The 21832-nt window shown below is 43.3% G+C and overlaps 1 protein-coding gene across 1 annotated transcript; it reads right to left on the bottom strand.

Annotated features, from left to right (window-relative positions):
• Positions 1-4447: 4447 nt before the first annotated feature.
• Positions 4448-21613, bottom strand: LOC115791287 (von Willebrand factor A domain-containing protein 5A-like). The gene is made up of 6 exons (XM_030745486.1): positions 21415-21613; positions 21217-21331; positions 20941-21089; positions 20765-20853; positions 20522-20666; positions 4448-4699 (listed from the first exon to the last, which is right to left on the bottom strand). The coding sequence occupies exons 1-6, from the start codon at positions 21592-21594 to the stop codon at positions 4655-4657; spliced, it is 723 nt and encodes a 240-aa protein (XP_030601346.1). The 5' UTR covers positions 21595-21613; the 3' UTR covers positions 4448-4654.
• Positions 21614-21832: the final 219 nt, after the last annotated feature.

Here is a 21832-nt window from a genome sequence, read left to right as displayed (position 1 = left end):
CATTTTCCACCCGACTACACTCTCCCCCACAACAAAGTCAATGTCCCCGCTGACTTAAGTCAAATTCTTAACCTCACTAACAGCTTCCCTGAAGTAAACAGTACCCACACTGGTTAGTAACAGACAGTAAATCAGGACTAATTGAGATTTTACTAGAAACAGACCCAGGGAGATGATGAGGATTAGGATGAATCCCTGCATTTGACCTTTGACTCCGACGGAGTGCTGAGTAGGTACGGTCTCCTCAACATTGTCCAGAAATCTATCACAGGTGAGTCAAACTGCATCAGGTAGAGAAATAACTGATGTCCTAGCATTATCCTAGAGGTCAGAAACTGCATATTCAGATCCAGGCTCCTCTCCACCATGAGATACAAACTGGGATATGAGGTTTCTTCAACAAGCAGGCAGTGACTCAGTTCATAAGGTAATTTAATTATTAATAAAGGTCGGAGCAAGCCTTGTAAGAATGTAGAAGAATGTAGTAAAAGTTGGAAATAACTTCATCTAACAGGTAGTCAGTGTAGTGTAGAGAGGAAGGGACTGATGGGATTTTGTCTCAGCTGAGTTTTGAACAAATTGGTGGTGGGAGACGGAGTTTTGGCTGAGACTGCAGTTCAAACATGGTGAAAAACAAGCATGGATAACATTTTAAAGGGCTGCCCTCTAAGTTTGTTTGTTTGGGGTTTAATCTCTTTCAGTTTCAACATTTCTGTTGCATACCTGGCCAACATTACATTATTGTTGCTTTTGATTAAACTAAACATTAAAAGTAAACTCAAAGTCCAATTCAGATTTATGTGAGCACATTGAAGAACAACAGCTGCTCTATGGCCTTTTTGCATGTGTGCTGCACTTTGTACAAGGTCCCTGCACTCTCCTCACAACCACAGACTGACACAGAAATGTGGATGTGGGTTTTTGTACCTACTGCGGTTGGAAAGACGCATCGACATTTGTTTCTCATGAGCATGTTATATTTTATTGATCTGGGATTTGTTCGTTGTCACAAATCTGGTATTAATGGGTTGGACTGAGTCACCAAATGTTGATTTATTGTTTAATGCTTCAGCTGAAAAATCAACACCTTTTACTTTTGTACTTCAATCAATAAGCAGTGAGATAAATGTTCCTGTTCTGCTTGTTCAGGATCAGAACTGCTCTGAAAACACCGTGGAATAAAAGCAAAGCAGACACTCATACACACCTGCAGACAACACCTTCATCCATATGATGAAGGCTGATTTTCATGAAGCGTGTCACTTCAGAATTATACATATTAGAGAAAATAAAACTAAACAGCTTACACTAAAACTAAAATACCTAAAATAAATCAAACCAAAATATATATAAAAAAAAAATAAATGTAAAACTGCAAAATATTTTAACACTATAAAACAAGATGAAAAAAAAATTAAGCCAAAATACATTTACAAAATGCAGTGTGACAGAGATGCAGTGTCCTTGTTGGTGTAGTTTGCATTTGCCTTTTTTTTTTTTTTTAAATCTATTAAAGTAACATTTGAAGAAAAGCCTACCTTTGAAAAGAGGAATTTGGGCACCCGGTAAGTACCTCCCTCCTGCACCATATGAAGCAAAAGCTTGTTTGTCTACAGTGTTCCCACAGAAACAGTTTTACCCAGCTGAGGGTTTTCTTCTGCACTCGCCACATCTGTGGAGTCCCTCGTGTGGGCGGGGCTTAACATCAGTACCAACAGGGAATGAGCTTCTCATGAACTCTTTATCTCTGAGTGTTTAAATCCTAGAGTCATGACTGTAGCCTAATGATTATAGTGTCTGTATGTTGGCTACCCTATCTCCTACTCAGTCTGAACGACACTTTCTTTTCACATACTCATCACACATTTTTAACCCACTGTGAATGCAATATCTTGTGGGCAACCTGATCCTTTGCACAACATGCCTCACACAAAGAGTGAATATTAACACACTGTCATGATCCTGGGCCTTATACTCAGCATTTTGTGTTTTCCTTCTTATGATTTGGTGTTCTTTTTAGTTATTCATTTAGGGTCTCTGTTGTTTTGTGTTCCTTATTTGTTAGTTATTCATAGTGTTCCCTTTGTGGTACCCTGTGTTTGTTTTGCTCCTTTTCACGTCTCTGGTCTTCTGTGTGTTGTGGTGTTTACTTCCTGTGTAGTGTGTCAAGTCTGCGTTTCTGTCTTCCCAGTTGTTTCCTGTTTTATTTTGTCAGTTCTTGTCCCTTGTGCTCTGTGTTTAGTTTTACTTCCCTTTCTCGTTTGTATAATTAGTTTCAGCTGTGCCCTCTCCTGTCGCCCATTGCCTAATTACCTTGTTGTGTATTTATAGTCTCAGTCTTCCCTTTGTTGGATTGTTGTTGTTTTACGGCTGTGTCTGCTCTCTGGCTCCCTGTTTCCCTGATATTTCTAGTTTGTTCCCAGTTTAGGTTTATTTCATCTGTTTGCCTCATCTTTTGGTTCCTGTTGCCACTGCACCCCTACTTAAATAAATATTCACTTCTCATCACTCTTACCTGCCGTCTCCTGCAATTGGGTCCTTACCTCCTTACACAGCCACACAGAATGGTCACGCACCATGACACACACACACACACAGGTAAAGATTTATTATGAATTAAAAAATCCCAATTTGTTCCATTTTCATATTCACTGATGTTCCAATGCCATGCTACATTCTGCGTTTGCTTCACGTCAGTCACCAAAAATTTGCATCCGCGACTTAATTTTGTTCAGGTCATCAATAAATATGGGCTGAAGAATTTATGTTTGCACCACTAACATCATTAATGCATATATTTATTTACTAATAAATATGGAGAGCTTATTGTAAATAATCACCCTCGAAAGGATGCAAACACCAAATGTGCATATCAAAAAACCTAAAATGCAGGCAAACCCATGACACTGAGACCCCTCCCTCCAATGAATGGTGAACTCAAAAACACATGGCAGCAAAATCGAGACAGGGAAAACACTGACTTCATGCTGCAGTTATATCTGTATTGCTGAGCCACCACTGCTACCAACTGGAGTTGTAGCAATAAAGAGGTGAGTGGCTGTTCCGCTTATGCAGGAATGGTAAATGGACTAGCTCTTATATAGCGCATTTCTACTCTGAGCACTCAAAGCACTTATACAACATGTTTGCATTCACACCCATTCATACAAGCACTTCCATATGTAACTAAGCTAAGTGCTTATTGTCTAACATTCACACACATTCACACTCCAACACTTGCGTTGGAGAGCAACTCAGTATCTTGCCCAAGGATACTTTGGCATGCAGCCTGGAGCAGCCGAGAATTGAGCCACCAACCTTCCGATTAGTAGGTGACCTGCTCTACCAACCAAGCCACAGGAAGAGGACATGTCACGTAGATGGAAAACAGGCGGGCCGACAAGGATCGGAGAGAGGACAAATGTCCCACAGGTCCTCAGAGACACCAACACTTGGCTCATTCCAAGTATTTACTGCAATTTGAGCCCCCATGTCAGAATCAAGTTTTTCTTCTTCTTTTTCAAAATGAAAATAAAAAAACATATCTTTGTGTTTAATTGAAGTGAATTAAATGAAAATATGAAATAATTAAAACCATCAGACCAAACTTAATTAAAATTCCTTTTAATCTAAAAGACATGGCTTGAAATGACATTTTGTTTCAAAATAGATCATGCCTTTTTCCAGATAATAATTAAGAAATCCCTCAGAGCCCCGGAGCAACCCAACAGCAGATTTCCAGCTTCCACACACTCTGTCACACACACTGCTAAAAACACAGAAAACAAACAATTATTAAAACAATGAATGCAGAAAAGCAGCTGTAGCCATAACAAAGTGTTTTTCAGTTATTTACATGGTTATTACCGTTCTGAGCACGGACCCATGAGGTAGCCTTCATAGCCAGAAGCTCCCACTCGTCCTTTGTGTCCATCTTGAAGCCATGAAGCCAGATCAGAGCCAAAATGGTGGCCCACAGTTCGCTGTTGGCCTAATTCATCAAAAAAAAAAGACAATGAAATGAAACAGGCAGAACACACCACACACACGCACATAAACTCTCCCTAGAGCAGGATTACCCAAACTTGGCACACAGACCGCTTCCGGCCCCGCCCCTACTTCCAGTCCACAAATTGATGTCAAAAATAACATACAATTTGATCCTTTAAGTTACTTTTTGACATTTCGCCTTCCCCTCCAATTAAGGGGGTTAAGCAAAATGTAAAAATAAAAAAGTTACTTAAAGGGTCAAATTGTATTTTTTTGACATCAATACACGGACCGGAGGTAGGGGCGGGGCCTGATGCGGCCCGTGGGCCAGGAGTTTGGGCACCCCTGCTCTAAAGTAAGACACTGAAACACTTTCCCAAGAACAGTTGAGGAAAATAGGTGAGGAAAATACTTTTTTCTGCTTCTACTGACTTTATTTTCATTTGTTTTGTTTTTACATTTTTTGTTTCTATCACATTATACATGAATAGTTACATTAAGTGCTGTGAAATTTGTTTTATAATAACTCTTTTCTATTGTGACTGAAACTGACAAAACCCCACCATTGCAGGCTTTGACTTTTCCACCTCCTCGATGGTCTTTCCCAGCGCAGCAGCCAGAGCTGGATCAAGCAGCCAGCAGCCAGACGCCTGTTGGAGGGAGACTAACTGCAGCAAAGGGTCTCTGGGTGGCGGCCTGGGCACAGGGTCTGGAAAATCAAAGTTAAAATGACCACTTTATGGTGCTAGATGAGGAGACGTACAACAACTACCAGATAGATCAGTGTATAAATCACTCCAGCATAACATGTCTTCATGTTGCCTTTATGATTTTTACCAGTTTCAAAAGGTCATTTCCAGGACTGGTTTTTAATTTAATTAACAAGTGTGTCTTGTCAAAAGTTCACAGACAACAATCACTGGAAGTGTTACTGAGCCTGTGCACTGATTTCCGGGGCATGGCCCGTCTATCTGCAGAGAGCTCTGTTGTCAGATGGAGTCAGTGTACAAAGTATGTGGTACATCCGGTCTGTGGACCACTCCTGCTTGTGCTGTTATTGATAATAGCGTGCAAAAGGATGTGTCCCAATTCAGGGACTGCGTTCTTCTAAGGCCACATTTTAAGGCTGTCCCAATTCGAAGGCACCTCCAAATGATTATCAACAAATTAAATGTATAACTAAGAGTGACTAACAATAAACGATTCATCACTTTCATGTTCAGCATATCAACACTGTGCACACTGTGGATAAATGTTCCACAGTGTCACCAATGAGTTCCTCTCCTGGTCCTTCTACAGCTCGTTAGAACCGGTTCTTTCACAGCGCTTGATGGTTTTTGTAATATATGAAGAAACTTCATGTCATGTTTTTACAGTATTAATCAATTATTGTTTGTTTTTATTTAGTTAAGTGGTCCCTGCCATAAAATAGATTAATGAAAGGTGGAATGGGGCTACTTGTTGTATATCAGCACTAACCCAGCACGTCATAACTGATGGTTTCAAACCAGAAATTCCACATCTTAACTTTGACAAGACACACGTGTTAAATTAAAAATTAAAAAAACATTCCAGGCAATGACCTCCTGAAGAAGATGATGCCGCATGTGTGCAAAGCATCAAGGCAAATTGATTTGAGGTCAAATTTAAAAGATCTTTCTGTTTGATATGTTTTCTCATTTCTTACATTTTCTTGGTTTGTTTGCTTTTTTGTGTAGTAACAATCACTTTTTTGACATAAATTACATTACAATAGTATCTGCAGCAAACAGTATCAGACTGATTTGAGATCAGATTATGAGGTTAAATTCATTTGCTGTGATGTTGCTGGCTTTGAAGATGTTTTTGTCTTGTATGTTTTCTCATTTCTCTTGTTTTTTCCATCTTGAACCTATAGGAACCCACACTGACACCGTTGTCACATGTGTCACATGTCAAGGAAATTTCCTTGAATAAGTTTGTAGTTTAGTTTTTGAAATTCTGTGTAGATTTTCCTCAAAAGAAAGGGTGTGTGGGCTCTTATGGGTTAAAATGACAAAGCATTAAGCAAATAAAGACTGTTCTGGGTCTCTCTGGCTTCTCCATTTATGCACCCATTTTTCAGAACATAGCATTTAAACCAGGCACAATGGATGCAGTCTTTAAATACTGGACAAATAAGGGCATAGTTGTTAATAAAGATCTCTATATTAGTAATCATTTGGCCTCCTTCATGCAACTCCAATCAAAGTTCGGTCTTCCTTCAAGTCACTTTTCAGATATTTGCAAGTTCGTAACTTTGTCAGACAGCATTTCCCCCACTTTGAAACTCTATCTGAGCCGCATAGTTTCTATGAGCTTATGAAAAGCCCCCTACCTCCAAACATTTAATTTCTCATTTTGTCAATCTTTTAGCTCGACCCCATGCTCAAAACATATTAAAGAGGCTTGGACTACTGATATACTAGGCGAAATTTCAGATGAACTGTGGGATAAGAGTCTGTCGAGAATCAAAACCTGCTCCATCAATTCCAGACTGCAGCTTATTCAATTTAAAGTTGTCCATCGCCTGCACTTCTCTAAAACCAAACTTAATAAACTATTTCCCTCTGTTTCTCCTACCTGTGATAGATGTAAATCAGATGATGGGACTCTGGGTCATCTGTTCTGTTCCTGCCCTAGGCTTGTGGACTTCTGGTGCAAGATATTTCAATTTTTTAGTAATGCTTATTGTTCTGTCCCTCACACTTGCAGTAAGATTTGTTTATTTGTTTTAATCCCAGTTGGTCAACATTGAATTCTCTTTTATGTCACAAGAGGTCAGCCTTGCTACATTTGTTGTGTTTTTTGACTTTTGATTCTGAATAATAGTGCCATCTAATGGCTAATGGCCATAGGCAGCAAGCCAGGTCAGGGAAGCAGAATCAGAATCAGAATCAGAAGGTTTTTATTGCCATATGGGTGAACAGGTTCACAGCATTAGGAAATTGCTGCGGTACTTCGTGCTTACAGAAAGAAACAAATAAGTATAAAAACTATAAGACAATATACAAGTATACAAATTGCAAATATACAGAGATATTAGAGCTATAACTATAGCACAATATTACAAAATTACAAAATATACAGTGCAGAGACTAATTAAAAGATAGAAGAATGTAGACTATATTCCACTAATATGTACATCAGTGCAGTCAGACAGGTGCATAGACATAGGGTCATCAGCGTTTGTGGAGGGTGGTAGTAACAGTCTTAGGGTAATTGTTCATGAGTCCAACAGCAGAGGGGAAGAAACTGTTCTTATGGCGGGAGGTTCTGGTCCGTATGGACCGTAGCCTCCTGCCTGAGGGGAGAGGGTCAAAAAGTCTGTGCCCAGGGTGAGAGTGGTCGGCTGTGATCCGACCTGCACGCCCCAGTGTCCTGGAGGTGTACAGGTCCTGGAGAGATGGGAGGTTACAGCCAATCACCTTCTCAGCAGAGTGCACAACGCGCTGTAGTCTCTGTTTGTCCCTAGTGGTGGCTCCAGCGTACCACACAGTGATGGAGGAGGTGAGGATGGACTCAATGATGGCAGTATAGAACTGCACCATGGTCCTTGCTGGCATGCTGAATTTCTTCAACTGCCGCAGGAAGTACATCCTCTGCTGGGCCTTTTTGACGACAGAGGTGATGGTGGGCTCCCACTTGAGGTCCTGGGTGATGGTAGTTCCCAGGAAGCGAGAAGAGTCCACTGTGGTGATGGGGGTGTCAGTCAGGATGATGGAGGGTAGAGGGGCTGTGTGCTTCCTAAAGTCCACTATAATCTCCACTGTCTTCTGGGCGTTCAGTGCCAGGTTATTGTGGCTGCACCAGGACACCAGACGTTTGACCTCCATCCTGTAGGCCGACTCGTCCCCGTCTGAGATAAGTCCGATGAGAGTCATGTCGTCTGCAAACTTAATAAGCTTGACAGACTGGTGGTCAGAGGTGCAGCAGTTGGTATACAGGGAGAAGAGCAGAGGAGAGAGGACACAGCCCTGAGGAGTGCCAGTGCTGATGGTCCGGGAGTCCGAGACATTCTTCCCCAGCCTCACGTGCTGCTTCCTGTTCGTCAGGAAGTCAGTGATCCACCTGCAGATGGGATCAGGCACGTTCATCTGGGACAGCTTTTCTTGGAGGAGATCAGGGATGATGGTGTTGAAGGCAGAGCTGAAGTCCACAAACAGGATCCTGGCGTAGGTTCCCTGGGAGTCCAGATGCTGTAGGATGAAGTGCAGAGTCAGGTTGATGGCGTCGTCCACAGACCTGTTGGCTCTGTAGGCAAACTGCAGGGGGTCCAGAAGGGGGGCTGTGAGGGACTTGAGGTGGGACAGCACCAGACGCTCAAATGACTTCATGACCACAGAAGTCAGTGCCACAGGTCTGTAGTCATTTAGTCCAGTGATCCTTGGCTTCTTGGGGACAGGAACAATGGTAGCGGTTTTAAAGCAGACAGGCACGTGGCAAGCCTCCAGTGAGGAGTTGAGGATGTTCGTGAACAATGGGGCAAGCTCGTTAGCACAGTGTCTCAGTGTGGCAGGTGAGACACCATCTGGACCTGGAGCTTTGCGAGCTTTGACACTCCTGAACTGCTTTAGCACCTGGTCCTCCTGAATACAAAAGACTGTGGGGGTGGGGGAGGAGGGGGACTCTGGGGTGGGAGTCCTTGATGATGTGGGCTTCTCTGAGGTGTGGGGAGTGGGGGAGGTTGGGGGGTGAATATTTGTGTTGGCTGTATTGTAGTTGGGACTGGTGGAGGTGTGAAGGCTGCTGAACTGACCATCAAAACGACAATAGAACTCGTTCAGTCTATTTGCAGTTTGTAGGTCGTCTGTGGAGTGGGGGGTTTTAGGCTTGTAGTTGGTAATCTGCCTAAAACCTTTCCATACAGAGGCCGCGTCGTTCTCTGAGATCTGCTGCTGTATATTCTCAGAGTGATGTGATCTAGCAGTGGCCACTTCCTTGCTAAACCTGTACTTGGCCTCTTTGTAGCAGTCTTTGTCCCCACTTTTAAAAGCCTCCCTCTTCTCTATCCACAGCTGCTTCAGTTTGGGAGTAAACCAGGGTTTGTCACTGTTATAACACACCCTGGTGCGTGATGGCACAATGCTGTCCTCGCAGAAGTGGATATACGAGGTTACAGTGTCCGTAAGCAGCCATGTCATGCTCATGCTTTCAAGGACAAAAGGGTCTTCATATCATCTGTGAGCCTTGGCAATTCATAATCTGTAAGTGTAGAACTGCACAATAGTTTATCGTATGTTAGGTAGCATTTTGCCTGTTTGATTGTAGTTTCTTTTATCATTCTGCTTATAGATCAGTTTCCCCAGTTTAAGTAAGAACAAGCTAATGCTACTGTCTTTCAGTTCTGTCTACCCTAGTTTTGGCTAAAGGGCATATGAATGTTTACTTTGTAGTTTATTTGTGTAATGACTTGTGACAGTATGTTTAGGGATGTGAATTTGTTTTATGACAAACCACTTATGTACATCCTCGATTCTCCCTTTGTTACAGTTTTACAAGTAAAAATGGGTCTCAGTAAAGAACAGAAGACAACGTCACAGAGTCTCATCATTGCTGAATCCATTAATCGCTGTCTAGGTTAATTACATAACAGTTAACTGAGGGCAGAAGAGTAAAAAGATTATCTACACGTCAGGTGCAACACCAGAGACATTTGATCCAGCAACGCAGGATGTCACACACAAGGGACACGCCACCTCTCTCTCAGTTTGAAGTCAGGTCAGAGTGCCATTTGTCTGCTTCACGCCGGTCCAGCGGCTCAAATGTGAGTCAGGCTGCAGCACAAGCACGGGCCAACGCAGAAGCTGCCCGAACCAGAGCACAGTACGCCAAACGCCAAATAGACATGGAGGTCGAAAAGGCACGCATTGAGGCAACACTAAACGCTCTGAAGCAGGAGGGTGAGGCTCAGGCAGCCCTTGCTGCAGCTCAAGTCTGGGAGGCTGCAGCTGAAGAAGCACTTCAATCGACTGAGGTCATGAATCCAGGCATCCCTGTTACTACACCTCCTTCCATCGGACGAACACAGGAATATGTTAACACCCACTTTCACAACAGTCATGATGTTAAAGACAAAGAAAACATCGACACAGGACAACAGGCTGACTCAAGCAGCACCTGCAATCGGAACCTGAGCTCATTGCCAGCCTCTGCACATCCATGTGAGTGCTCTACGGATACCACCAGAGGGCAGCCAAATTTGACATCCAACCACATCAGGTCAGACGAGCCACACCTCCAGCACAGACCACCACAGGCCCAACGAACTGAAATCTCAGACTTAGCAGCCTACCTGGCACGCCGTGATCTGCTCACAGCAGGTTTCAAAGTTTTGACAACAAGCCAGAAACCTATCTGTCCTGGAAGTCTATGTTCTTTAATGCTACTGAAGGTCTCAACCTCAAAGCAAGCAAAGAGCTCGATTTACTCACCAAGTGGCTTGGTGGGGAGTCACTTCAACACACCATGAGGATCAGGGCAGTCCATGTGAACAATCCTGAGGCTGGTCTTCTGCGTCTCTGGCAACGGCTCGATAAGAATTATGGCTCTCCAGAGGTAATCGAGGCATCTCTGTTTAAGCGCCTAGAGAATTTCCCAAGGATTTCCAATAAGGACACTTACCTGTTGCAGGAGCTAGCAGATCTCCTTCTTGAGTTACAGTATGCGAAAAATGAGGGCTACTTGACAGGCCTTAGCTTCCTTGACACTTCAAAGGGAGTAAACCCAATAGTTGAAAAACTTCCTTACAGTCTCCAAGAGTCATGGGTCAGACAGGGGTCAAAATACAAAAAGGACAATGACGCTGTCTATCCACCCTTTTCCTATTTTGTCCAGTTTGTCAATGACCATGCAGAAATGAAAACGGATCCAAGCTTCATGTTGCAAGCTCACAACACACTATCCCCAAAGGTTGAAAAGACAGCAATAAGACAAGCACGATTCAGAGTTCCTGTTGCAGTAAGTAAAATCGACATTAACAAAACTGACAACGATGCTGTACCACTCCCTCTCAATCCAGACAAACAATGTCCCATACATCAGAAGCCACATTCACTTGCCAAATGCAGGGGCTTTAGGTTGAAAACATTAGATGAGAGGAAGAGGCTACTTAAAGAACACTCTATTTGTTACAAATGCTGCTCATCTACAAGTCACCAAGCAAAGGACTGTAAAGCCATTATCTATTGCTCCGAATGCAATAGCAGTGGTCACATTTCAGCCATGCATGGAGGATCACCACCCCCCTGGTCACTCAAAGACTCTGATACAACACCACAGAGTCATGGTGGGGAGACTGGCTCACCAAGCTCCACAATTAACTCATCCAGTTGTACAGAGATATGTGGCCCAGGCTTCCAAGGAAAGTCATGCTCAAAGATTTGCTTAGTCAATGTGTATCCCAGAGCATTCCCTGAAAAGAAAAGAAGGATGTATGCAATGTTAGACGACCAAAGCAATGTGTAACTGGCTAGGTCTGCCTTTTTTGATATTTTTGGTGTACAAGGTAGCGCACTCCCATACACTATAAAGACGTGCACTGGCTTATCCGACACAAAAGGGCACAGAGCTAAAGACTTTATCATTGAGCACATCAATGAAAAGGTGTCCATGCCATTGCCAACACTCACCGAATGCGACCAAATTCCAGACAACAGAAGTGAGATACCTACTCCAGAGGCAGCCGCTGCTCACCCTCATCTGCGACCAATAGCATCACAGATACCATCACTAGATCCATCAACGGACATTCTTCCCCTTCCTGGGGAGAGACATCATTCGAGCTCACAACGTCCGCAGTCAGGTAAATGGCCCTCACAATGCACCTTATGCTCAGTGCATGGATTTAGGGTGGGTAATCATAGGAGATGTTTGCCTCTCAGGGGCCCATAAACCCACTGTGAACTCTTTTAAGACAAATGTTCTCAGTAATGGCCGACACAGCTTTCTCTCTCCCTGTGAAAATGTGGTCCATATTAAAGAGAATTACACAGACAAACGCTCCCCCTCTAAAGATGCACAGTATGAACTAGGTAGACGTCTTTTCCAGCAAACTACAGACGATGAAAAGTTTGCATTCCCTGCAGAAGATGCGCTATTCTTGAACATTATGGACAAAGAATTTGCCAAAGATGAGGCAAATAACTGGGTGGCTCCACTCCCATTTCGTTTCCCAAGACGGCTTCTACCCAACAACAAGGAACAAGCTCTCAATCGTTTGATGTCACTCCGCAAAACACTGACAAAGAAAACTGTGATGAAAGAGCATTATGTTGAGTTCATGGAGAAAATCTTCAGGAAGGGTCATGCAGAATCTGCCCCTCCTCTTGCACCAGATCGAGAATGCTGGTATCTCCCGAGCTTTGGTATTTACCACCCTCAAAAGCCAGGCAAAATCAGAATAGTGTTCGATTCAAGTGCTCAGTGTAACAACGTGTCTCTCAATGATGTACTGCTTAAAGGGCCGGACCTCAACAACAGTCTTGTGGGCGTGCTGATCCGTTTCCGGTCTGACCCATATGCAGTGATGGCAGATGTGGAGCAAATGTTTCACAATTTTCTAGTCAGAGAAGATCACCGCAACTACCTTCGCTTCTTGTGGTTTAAAGATCACGATCTGGATGGAGAAGTGCAGGAGTTCAGAATGACGGTCCATGTATTTGGAAACTGCCCATCACCATCTGTTGTCATCTATGGGCTAAAGAGAACAGCTGTAGAGGGAGAGACTGAATATGGGAGCGATGTGAGGCAATTCATTGAACGTCACTTTTATGTAGATGACGGACTGAAGTCATTCTGTTCCCCAGATGAAGCCATCGATGTGCTGTGCAGAACTCAGAAAATGCTGGCACAGTCTAACATACGTCTGCACAAAATAACATCTAACAGTTCAACCATCACCGGCGCCTTCCCAAATGAAGACCTCGCAACTAGCATGCAGGACCTTGAATTGGGACAGACCTCACCACACATGCAGCGCACCTTAGGCTTGGGCTGGGACCTGTCTGCAGACCTGTTCAAATTCCAGGTAACAAGCGGTGAAAAGCCTTTCACCAAACGTGGTGTACTGTCAGTCATTAACAGTTTGTATGACCCCCTCGGCTTTGCTGCGCCTGTCATTATTGAAGGCAGAGCCATATTAAGAGACATTCCATCAGATGTGTGCGACTGGGACACTGAACTGCCAAAAGAAAAACAAGAACAGTGGCAAAGGTGGAAAGACTCTCTAAAACACTTGCAACAGCTTGAAATCCCCAGAATGTACACCTCGATTCCGCTGTCTGCCGCACAGAGGAAAGAGGTAAATGTTTTCTGTGATGCCTCCACTAAGGCAGTGGGTGCTGTTGCCTATCTCAAGCTCACAAATGCTGAAGGTCACAGTGAAGTGGGCTTTCTTCTTGGCAAGACAAGACTTGCTCCGAAACCAGACATCACTATACCAAGACTGGAGCTCTGTGCAGCAGTGCTGGCAGTAGAAGTGGCTGAATTAGTCCTGGAAGAGCTAGATATCAAAGTAGACCAGGTGAGCTTCTTCACAGACTCCAAGGTAGTGCTGGGATACATCTTTAATGAAAAGAGACGCTTTTATGTTTATGTCCATAACAGAGTCGAGCGCATTAAGCATTCTACACAAGCTCATCAGTGGCATTATGTGCCAACTCACTTAAACCCAGCTGACCATGCCACACGCGCATTATCTGCTCAGCAGCTGTCTCACTCCACATGGCTGAGTGGACCTGCATTTCTCACTGACTCCAACCAACGTCTGACACAGAAACAACCGTTTGGTCTCATTGACCCAGAGAATGACACTGAGCTGCGTCCAGAGGCAACAACATGTGCCACCACTCTGTCAAAAGATACGCTTGGAAGTGCACGGTTTGAAAGGTTTTCAAGCTGGAGTTTACTACTGAGGGCCATTGCCAGACTTCAGCACATCGCCGCATCCTTTAGACACAGTCCAGAGAACACATGTCAAGGGTGGCACAAGTGCAGTAGACATCTGGATGAAAACCAGCTTCACCAAGCCAAAGCCACCATCATTCGCAGAGAGAGCTCTATGCAGAGGACATCAAACATCTTAAAAGAGGTGAGCCCATTAAAAATTCAAGTCCACTCAGCAAATTGAGCCCATTTATTGACACAAATGGGGTTCTCATAGTCGGTGGGAGGCTAAAAAGAGCACAGTTCACATCTAATGAAACGCATCCCATGCTCATCCCTGGGAAACATGACCTTACCCAGCTCATAATCCGACACTTTCATGTGAAGGTGAGCCATCAGGGCAGACACTTCACTGAAGGAGCAGTCAGAGCCGCAGGGTTTTGGATTGTAGGAGGTAAAAAAGCAGTGAGCAGCGCAATATTCAAATGTGTCACATGCCGCAGACTAAGAGGCAAACAGCAAGAACAAATCATGTCTGATTTGCCAGAAGACAGGTTCTCCATAGATCCACCATTCACGTCTGTGGGCCTTGATGTATTTGGCCCATGGCCTGTCACAGCCAGGAAAACAAGGGGAGGTCAAGCAGATGCGAAAAGGTGGGCAGTGATCTTTACGTGCTTGAGCACACGCGCCATTCACATCGAAATCATTGAATCAATGGACACATCATCTTTCATCAATGCATTGCACCGTTTTTTCGCAATCAGGGGTGCTGCCAAGTTGCTCAGATCAGACTGTGGGACTAACTTTGTGGGCGCCCGTCGAGAACTGCAAATTGACAGGAACGGCTACAACAACAGCAAAATCGATGGCTTTCTTAAAGACAGTGGCTGTAAGTGGCAGTTTAATCCCCCACATGCATCGCATATGGCAGGCTCCTGGGAACGCATGATTGGAGTCACTCGTCGGATTCTTGATGCAATGCTGCTAGAACAAAGAAACACAAAGCTCACACATGAGGTGTTGGTGACATTCCTGGCCGAAGTCACAGCGATAGTAAATGCACGGCCACTCACAACTGTTTCTACAGACCCAGATAACCCAGTTATTCTCACTCCTGCCATGCTGCTTACCCAAAAGATTGGTGCACCACCCGCACTGCCTGGTCAGTTTGAAAGCCGTGACCTGTTTAGAGCACAGTGGAGACGTGTGCAGTACTTGGCCAACATCTTCTGGGGGCGGTGGCAGAAAGAATATATCACTGGACTTCAGGATCGTCGCAAGTGGAGAGTGGTGAGACCAAATCTACAAACAGGGGATGTAGTCCTGCTGAAAGAGACGCTTGAGAACAGAAACAATTGGCCACTTGGTCTAATCACAAAGACTTTTCCCAGTGAAGATGGTCAAGTCAGAAAGATAGAGGTCAAGATTTTCCGTAAGGGCGAGCAAAGACATTATGTGCGACCTATAACTGAAGTTGTTTTGTTGGTGTCTAAAGACAATGCTTGATTTTTACAGTTCCCTTTCTGCAGTGTTCTCAAGCTAGATAAATGGTGACACCTTATTGATGTCAGGTGGGGAGTGTTCTGTCCCTCACACTTGCAGTAAGGTTTATTTGTTTTAATCCCAGTTGGTCAACATTTGAATTCTCTTTTATGTCACAAGAGGTCAGCCTTGCTACATTTGTTGTGTTTTTTGACTTTTGATTCTGAATAATAGTGCCATCTAATGGCTAATGGCCATAGGCAGCAAGCCAGGTCAGGGAAGCAGCCATGTCATGCTCATGCTTTCAAGGACAAAAGGGTCTTCATATCATCTGTGAGCCTTGGCAATTCATAATCTGTAAGTGTAGAACTGCACAATAGTTTATCGTATGTTAGGTAGCATTTTGCCTGTTTGACTGTAGTTTCTTTTATCATTCTGCTTATAGATCAGTTTCCCAGTTTAAGTAAGAACAAGCTAATGCTACTGTCTTTCAGTTCTGTCTACCCTAGTTTTGTTTTATGACAAACCACTTATGTACATCCTCGATTCTCCCTTTGTTACAGTTTTACAAGTAAAAATGGGTCTCAGTAAAGAACAGAAGACAACGTCACAGAGTCTCATCATTGCTGAATCCATTAATGTTTAGCTCGCTGTCTAGGTTAATTACATAACAGTTAACTGAGGGCAGAAGACTTATGGCAGACATCTGACCCCTGATAACCAGCTGATAATTTTGGGCTGTTCTGAATTTTCTCTTACTCTTCCTATGTCTACCCAGCAGGCTCTCATGTTTGCTTTGGTGGTTGCAAAGCGGGTTATACTAAGGGGATGGAAATCTCCTACCCCCCTTGCTTCAAAAAATGGCTTAATGAGATGGTCTCCTGTATTTATCTCGAAGAGATTCGATACTCTCTGTCAGGCAGTCATCATAAATTTCTTGATGTCTGGGGTCCTTTTAATAGACATATACAAACTAGTGTGCAAAATTGATTTTATATATATATATTTTTTTCCTCTCATCTTTATCGTTGGCTTGATTTCACCCTATATTAGTGCTGTGTTTTATGGTACACTGTTTGAATTGCATTAGTTTTTGTGCGACCTGTTGTCCCTTATGACTCTGTCCCGTGCTTAATTGCACACTTTGGTCCGACATGCATATTTTTATTCTCTGTAGTCAATATATCAACTGGCTGACACTGTTTTTTTTTTCTTTCCTTATTTGTTTGTTTTTTTTTGTTTTGTTTTGTTTAGTTTTTTCTGTCTGCTTTAGTTGTTAAATTCTGAGAAATTATAAATAAAGTATTTAAAAAAAAAAAAAAATGACAAAGCAAGAACATCATCAGGAATACTCTGCCCATGTAGGACTATTGAACATATTTACAAATACTGTAGTTGTTGCTTTTTAAGTATTTATTTATTTTTTTACTTACAGGAGACACATGCACCAAAACCAAGTCAGGGATAGAAGAGATACATATATACATACATATTGGTATGAAGTCAACGCTCAAGAATTATTTAATAAAACAAAAATTAATTGGTTTCTGATGTTTCTACTAATTAGTGGACGTGTCCTTAAGACCTGCGCTGACCAGCTGGCACCTGTGTTTACACTGATATTCAACCTCTCACTGAAACTGTGTGTGATTCCCACCTGCTTTAAAAAGTCCATCATAGTCCCTGTCCCAAAGAAACCACACCCCAGCAGCCCCAATGACTTCAGGCCCATAGCGCTCACCTCTGTGGTGATGAAGTGTTTTGAGGGACTCATCAAGACATTCATCACCTCCTCACTGCCCACCACCCTCGACCCACTACAGTTTGCATACCGGCCAGACAGATCCACAGATGACGCCATATCCTTCTTCCTCCACAAGACCCTTTCGCACATAGACTCCGGTAAGGGGAACTATGTGAGAGTGCTGTTTGTAGATTACAGCTCAGCATTCAACACCATAGTTCCCTCCAGGCTGGTCTCTAAGCTGCTGGACCTGGGCCTGGGCCCATCCCTGTGCAGGTGGGTTCACAGCTTCCTGACCAGCAGACCACAGGTGGTACGAGTGGGTCACCTCACCTCACCTCATCCTCCCTCACCCTCAACACTGGATCCCCCAGGGCTGTGTGCTCAGCCCTCTGCTGTACTCACTGTACACCCATGACTGCGAGGCCACGTCACAGTCCAACGTCATCATCAAGTTTGCTGACGACACTGCTGTTGTGGGACTAATCTCTCACAATGAGGAGACAGCCTACAGGAGAGAGGTCTCCCGCCTGGAGAACTGGTGCCAGGAGAACCACCTCCTGCTCAATGTCAGCAAAACGAAGGAACTGATTGTGGACTTCAGCAGGAAGCAGCAGAGGGACTACCATCCACTTGTCATCAGTGGTGCTGAGGTGGAAAGAGTGGACACTTTCAAATACTTGGGAGTGACCATCTCACAGGACCTGTCCTGGACTCATCACATTAACATCACTGTGAAGAAGGCCAGACAGCGTCTCTACCTCCTCAGGCAGCTGAGAGACTTCAAGCTCCCACTCAAGGTGCTCAGGAACTTTTACACCTGCACCATGGGGTGGCTGTAGCTCAGTAGGTAGAGCAGGTCACCTACTGATCGGAAGGTCAGCGGTTCGATTCCTGGCTACTCCAGGCTACATGCCAATGTATCCTTGGGCAAGATACTTAACCCCAAGTTGCTCTCTGACCATCCTGTCGCAGTATGAATGTGTGTGAATGCTAGTTAATTAAAAGCACTTAGCTTAGTTTAAACATGGAAGTGCTTGTATGAATGTGAGTGCATGGGTAAATGTAAACATGTTGTGTAAGCGCTTTGAGTGCTCTGACTGAGTAGAAAAGCGCTATATAAGAGCTAGTCCATTTACCATTTACCATCCCACCACCTGGATGGGAAACTGCACTAAGCAGGACTTCATGGCCCTAAAAAGGGTGGTTCGTTCAGCTGAACGGACCATCAGAACCACCCTCCCCAACCTGCAGGACATTTACACCAAGCAGTGCAGGCTGAGGACCATGAAGATACTAAAACAGCCCAGCCACCCCGGACACTCTCTCTTCTCCCTGCTCCCATCAGGCCGGCGTTACCGCTGCCTGAGGGCTAAGACTGAAAGGTTGAAGAAGAGTTTTTACCCACAAGCCATCCGTCTGCTCAACTCTGAGCCCTAACTGGACCATTATTGCACAATGTTAATATTATAATTCATAATCTATAATTCCACGTAAAAGTGTGTATAGTGTATAGTATATAGAGTATAGTGTATAGTGTGAATTACCTATTTTTATTCTTCTTATTTATATGTGCGTGTATATATGGTTGCAGGTACAAAATACATTTCACTGTGCATTGTATTGTGTATAACTGTGCATGTGACAAATAAACACTATCTTAATCTTAAAATCTTAAATCAAAATGTCATAAAGTTGTAAAAACTCTACTCTAGAAACTCTTTTAAAATGTACAGTACTAGGTACACCATGGAAACATGTTGGCTTATTCTGTATTTACATACAATTACTCTATTAATCAAAACCATACACAGTTTTTTACCCAGCAGTCACTGGAGCTGAGCAACCTACAAGGGATTTTCAGATTAAAAGGATGGGAGATAAATACATTACAATAATATCTACAACAAACAGTATCAGCTAGACTTCTTACTGTGATTCACAAAGAGCAGTTTAAGAAATAGATTAAATTAGACTAATTTGAGCTCCAATTAGTTTGCCTTCATGATGCTCACCTTGAAGATGTTTTTGTTTTGTGTGTTACCATATTTCCCTCATTTAATTTTTTTCTTTAAATTTTGTACTGCAGGACCATCATAAGCAATACTCTGACTCTGCAGCTCTACTTAACATCTTTACAAATACCATAGTTGTTGCTGTTCATTTATTTATTTATTTTACTTACCGGATGAATTTCCCAAAAGACCTGATCAGGGATAAAATACAGATATATACACACATTAGTATGAGGTCAAGGATAAATACAATAAATACACTAAATATATGCTCATCTAAAAAATCAAATACAGTAATAACAATGGTTAATAAATGATTCATCACTTCATTTTCAACAAACTGAATTTAAAAACATACTCTGAGTTGACCAACTCTGAGATCAACAACTCTGAGTTTCCCGTTCCTGAACGGCTGATCAGAGTTGGTTCAATCATCTCTGAGTATGATCACCCTGAGTTAGCGCGTGCGTGAGGAAGGAAAGAAAGCCATCATCATTGGAGCTCTGATACCAGGATTCACCATGGCAACGGGTAAATAAAGAGCCGAGCCTCCTTTTTAAACCGATGGATGGAGGATCGCACGTGTCAGTGTGACGACTCACTTTAATCAGCCTGACCCACTCTGCCATCATCATAGACAGAATGAAAGTTTGTCATTTATTTTATAATGTCTGCTGTCATCATTTACACAACTTGAATCTCCATCAGATGAAGCTGAATCCTAATTTCACATTTTTACATTTATAAAATCTCATTATTCAACTGCAGTCTGATGGGCAAAAGTGCAGGAGACAGAAAGTGAAGATAAAAATGTGGAGAAACAGCTCAGACTGAGTTTACTGACCGACCTGTGTGTTAGAGACTGAGACAGCAGCAGACCCCGGGGACGGAGCTGCCCTGAGGTCAGTTTTTATTTAATAAAAACTGTTTTTGCTGCAGTTTGTGACAGTTGGGTTTATGAACATTTAATTGTTTAAATAAGAATTCAGTAAAAATGTAACCTATTGATGGAATAGCAGCCTCACTTTGTTCATTTTTTTTAACCTGAGAATTTCATTATTTCTGCCATTACTAGATTAAAAAGAGTAATGAGATTTACAGAGAAAGGACTTCAATGTTCCCAGTTTAACCATTTTTAATCTGATCTAAGATCAGCTTCACTGACAGATGATGGCTCTTGCAAAATTAATTGACACTTTCCTCAAGACGAAAGTGTCAATTTCGTCATCGTTTTTATCCTTTTAGGTGGTTTTAATTTAGTGTTAGCCCTAAGATAAGCTGGCGACCTGTACAGGGTGTACACTGCCTCTCGCCCTATAGCAGCATGGATGGGCTCGAACCCCCCTGTGACCCTGAAAAGGATGAGCAGAAGTGAATGTGTTACCTGTCTAGGCTGATTGGGAATGCAGGGCTGGCTGTAAATATGTTTGAGGGGCTGCAGGATCTCCGTTCCTCCCAGATTAGCCTCCATCTGCTCAACTTTCTTCAGAGCCTCCTTCATGGTCTGCTGGCTGTACTCCACACTCTTACTGCCATCACACAAACATGCACCAAAACACACATGCAGATAATTTACCAAAGACAGCGGAGACTTTCTTGAGCTGACTGATATGAGGGAGAGACTTACGGGAAGATGTGTTCATATCTGGACCCAAAACTGTAAATGTTGAAATAGCAGCCCATTGGTAAACTCTTCAACAGGAGCAGCAGAGAATCCTTAAGAGAAGAAGGAAAACATGGTGAGACCACTGTGTGAGAGGGACACTGAAAGACTTTATGATTGTAATAAATTATTATGGATACCCTGGCACTGCGGATGCGAGTATTACTCATACTTCCAGATCGATCCATTAGGAACACAAACTCTCCACATGAAGCCAATGAAGACATCACAGACTGGGGGAACTCAGGGTACAGACTCACCATCACCACTGGATCACCCATCAGAATGCCTGAAAAAGAAGAGGGACAGAAAAATTATGTGAATCTACAATATATTCAAATACATGTAGCTCACTGAAGGAGGATGATCATGGACCTTTTTAATCCAAATTACTAACTTCATGATTTTTCACTGACCTGCCTCAGCAGAGGCCTGTCCTGCCTCCACCACAGCAGTGGGCTGGTGGGCGTCTTTGTAATAAATCAGCAGTTCAACATCTCTGTCAAACTTGTGTCCTGCAGCCAACTTGACCTGCAGACCACAAACACATTCATATTTAGTTCTCAGTAATCAGTAACAACCACACACAGCAGACACATCAGCGCTCTACCTACCGTGGCCTGGGTTTGATCAGTGCTGAGGTACTGGAGAGGGTCCAGGGAACAGTTGGACTCTACTTTAGAGACTGGACGAGGAGAGGACACTCGGGCAGAGAAAGACAGACTGTAGGGCACCAGAGAGGCTGGAACAGAAGTCACCTGGACACCTGCACCTTCACTACCTGCACACAACATCAGGTTAGATGTTTCCAAAAAGACCTGATCAGGGATAAATTTAACTTTTGACTGGGAGACCCCAGTCAAAAGCGGCTACATTCAGCGGCTACAGGATGGTTTGGGTCAGACAGGCTCCTGGAAAAGGGCTGGAGTGGATTGCTTATATCAGCACTTACAGTTCTCCTATCTTTTACTCCCAGTCATTCCAGGGTAGATTCACCATCTCCAGAGACGACTCCAGCAGTAAAGTCTACCT

Source organism: Archocentrus centrarchus, chromosome 13 (assembly GCF_007364275.1).
Source record: "Archocentrus centrarchus isolate MPI-CPG fArcCen1 chromosome 13, fArcCen1, whole genome shotgun sequence".
Taxonomy (NCBI): domain Eukaryota; kingdom Metazoa; phylum Chordata; class Actinopteri; order Cichliformes; family Cichlidae; genus Archocentrus; species Archocentrus centrarchus.
The sequence above is the reverse complement of the archived record's forward strand: the minus strand, read 5'-3'. Positions and strand labels throughout refer to the sequence as shown.

Excerpts from the sequence above, each read along its gene's own strand:
- LOC115791287 (XM_030745486.1), bottom strand. The coding sequence starts at position 21,594 with ATGTTGTGTGCAGGTAGTGAAGGTGCAGGTGTCCAGGTGACTTCTGTT. Across the intron at positions 21,090-21,216 it reads ACAGGCCTCTGCTGAGGCAG|GCATTCTGATGGGTGATCCA; the intron begins GTCAGTGAAAAA and ends CTTCTTTTTCAG. Across the intron at positions 20,854-20,940 it reads CTCGCATCCGCAGTGCCAGG|GATTCTCTGCTGCTCCTGTT; the intron begins GTATCCATAATA and ends TCTTCTCTTAAG.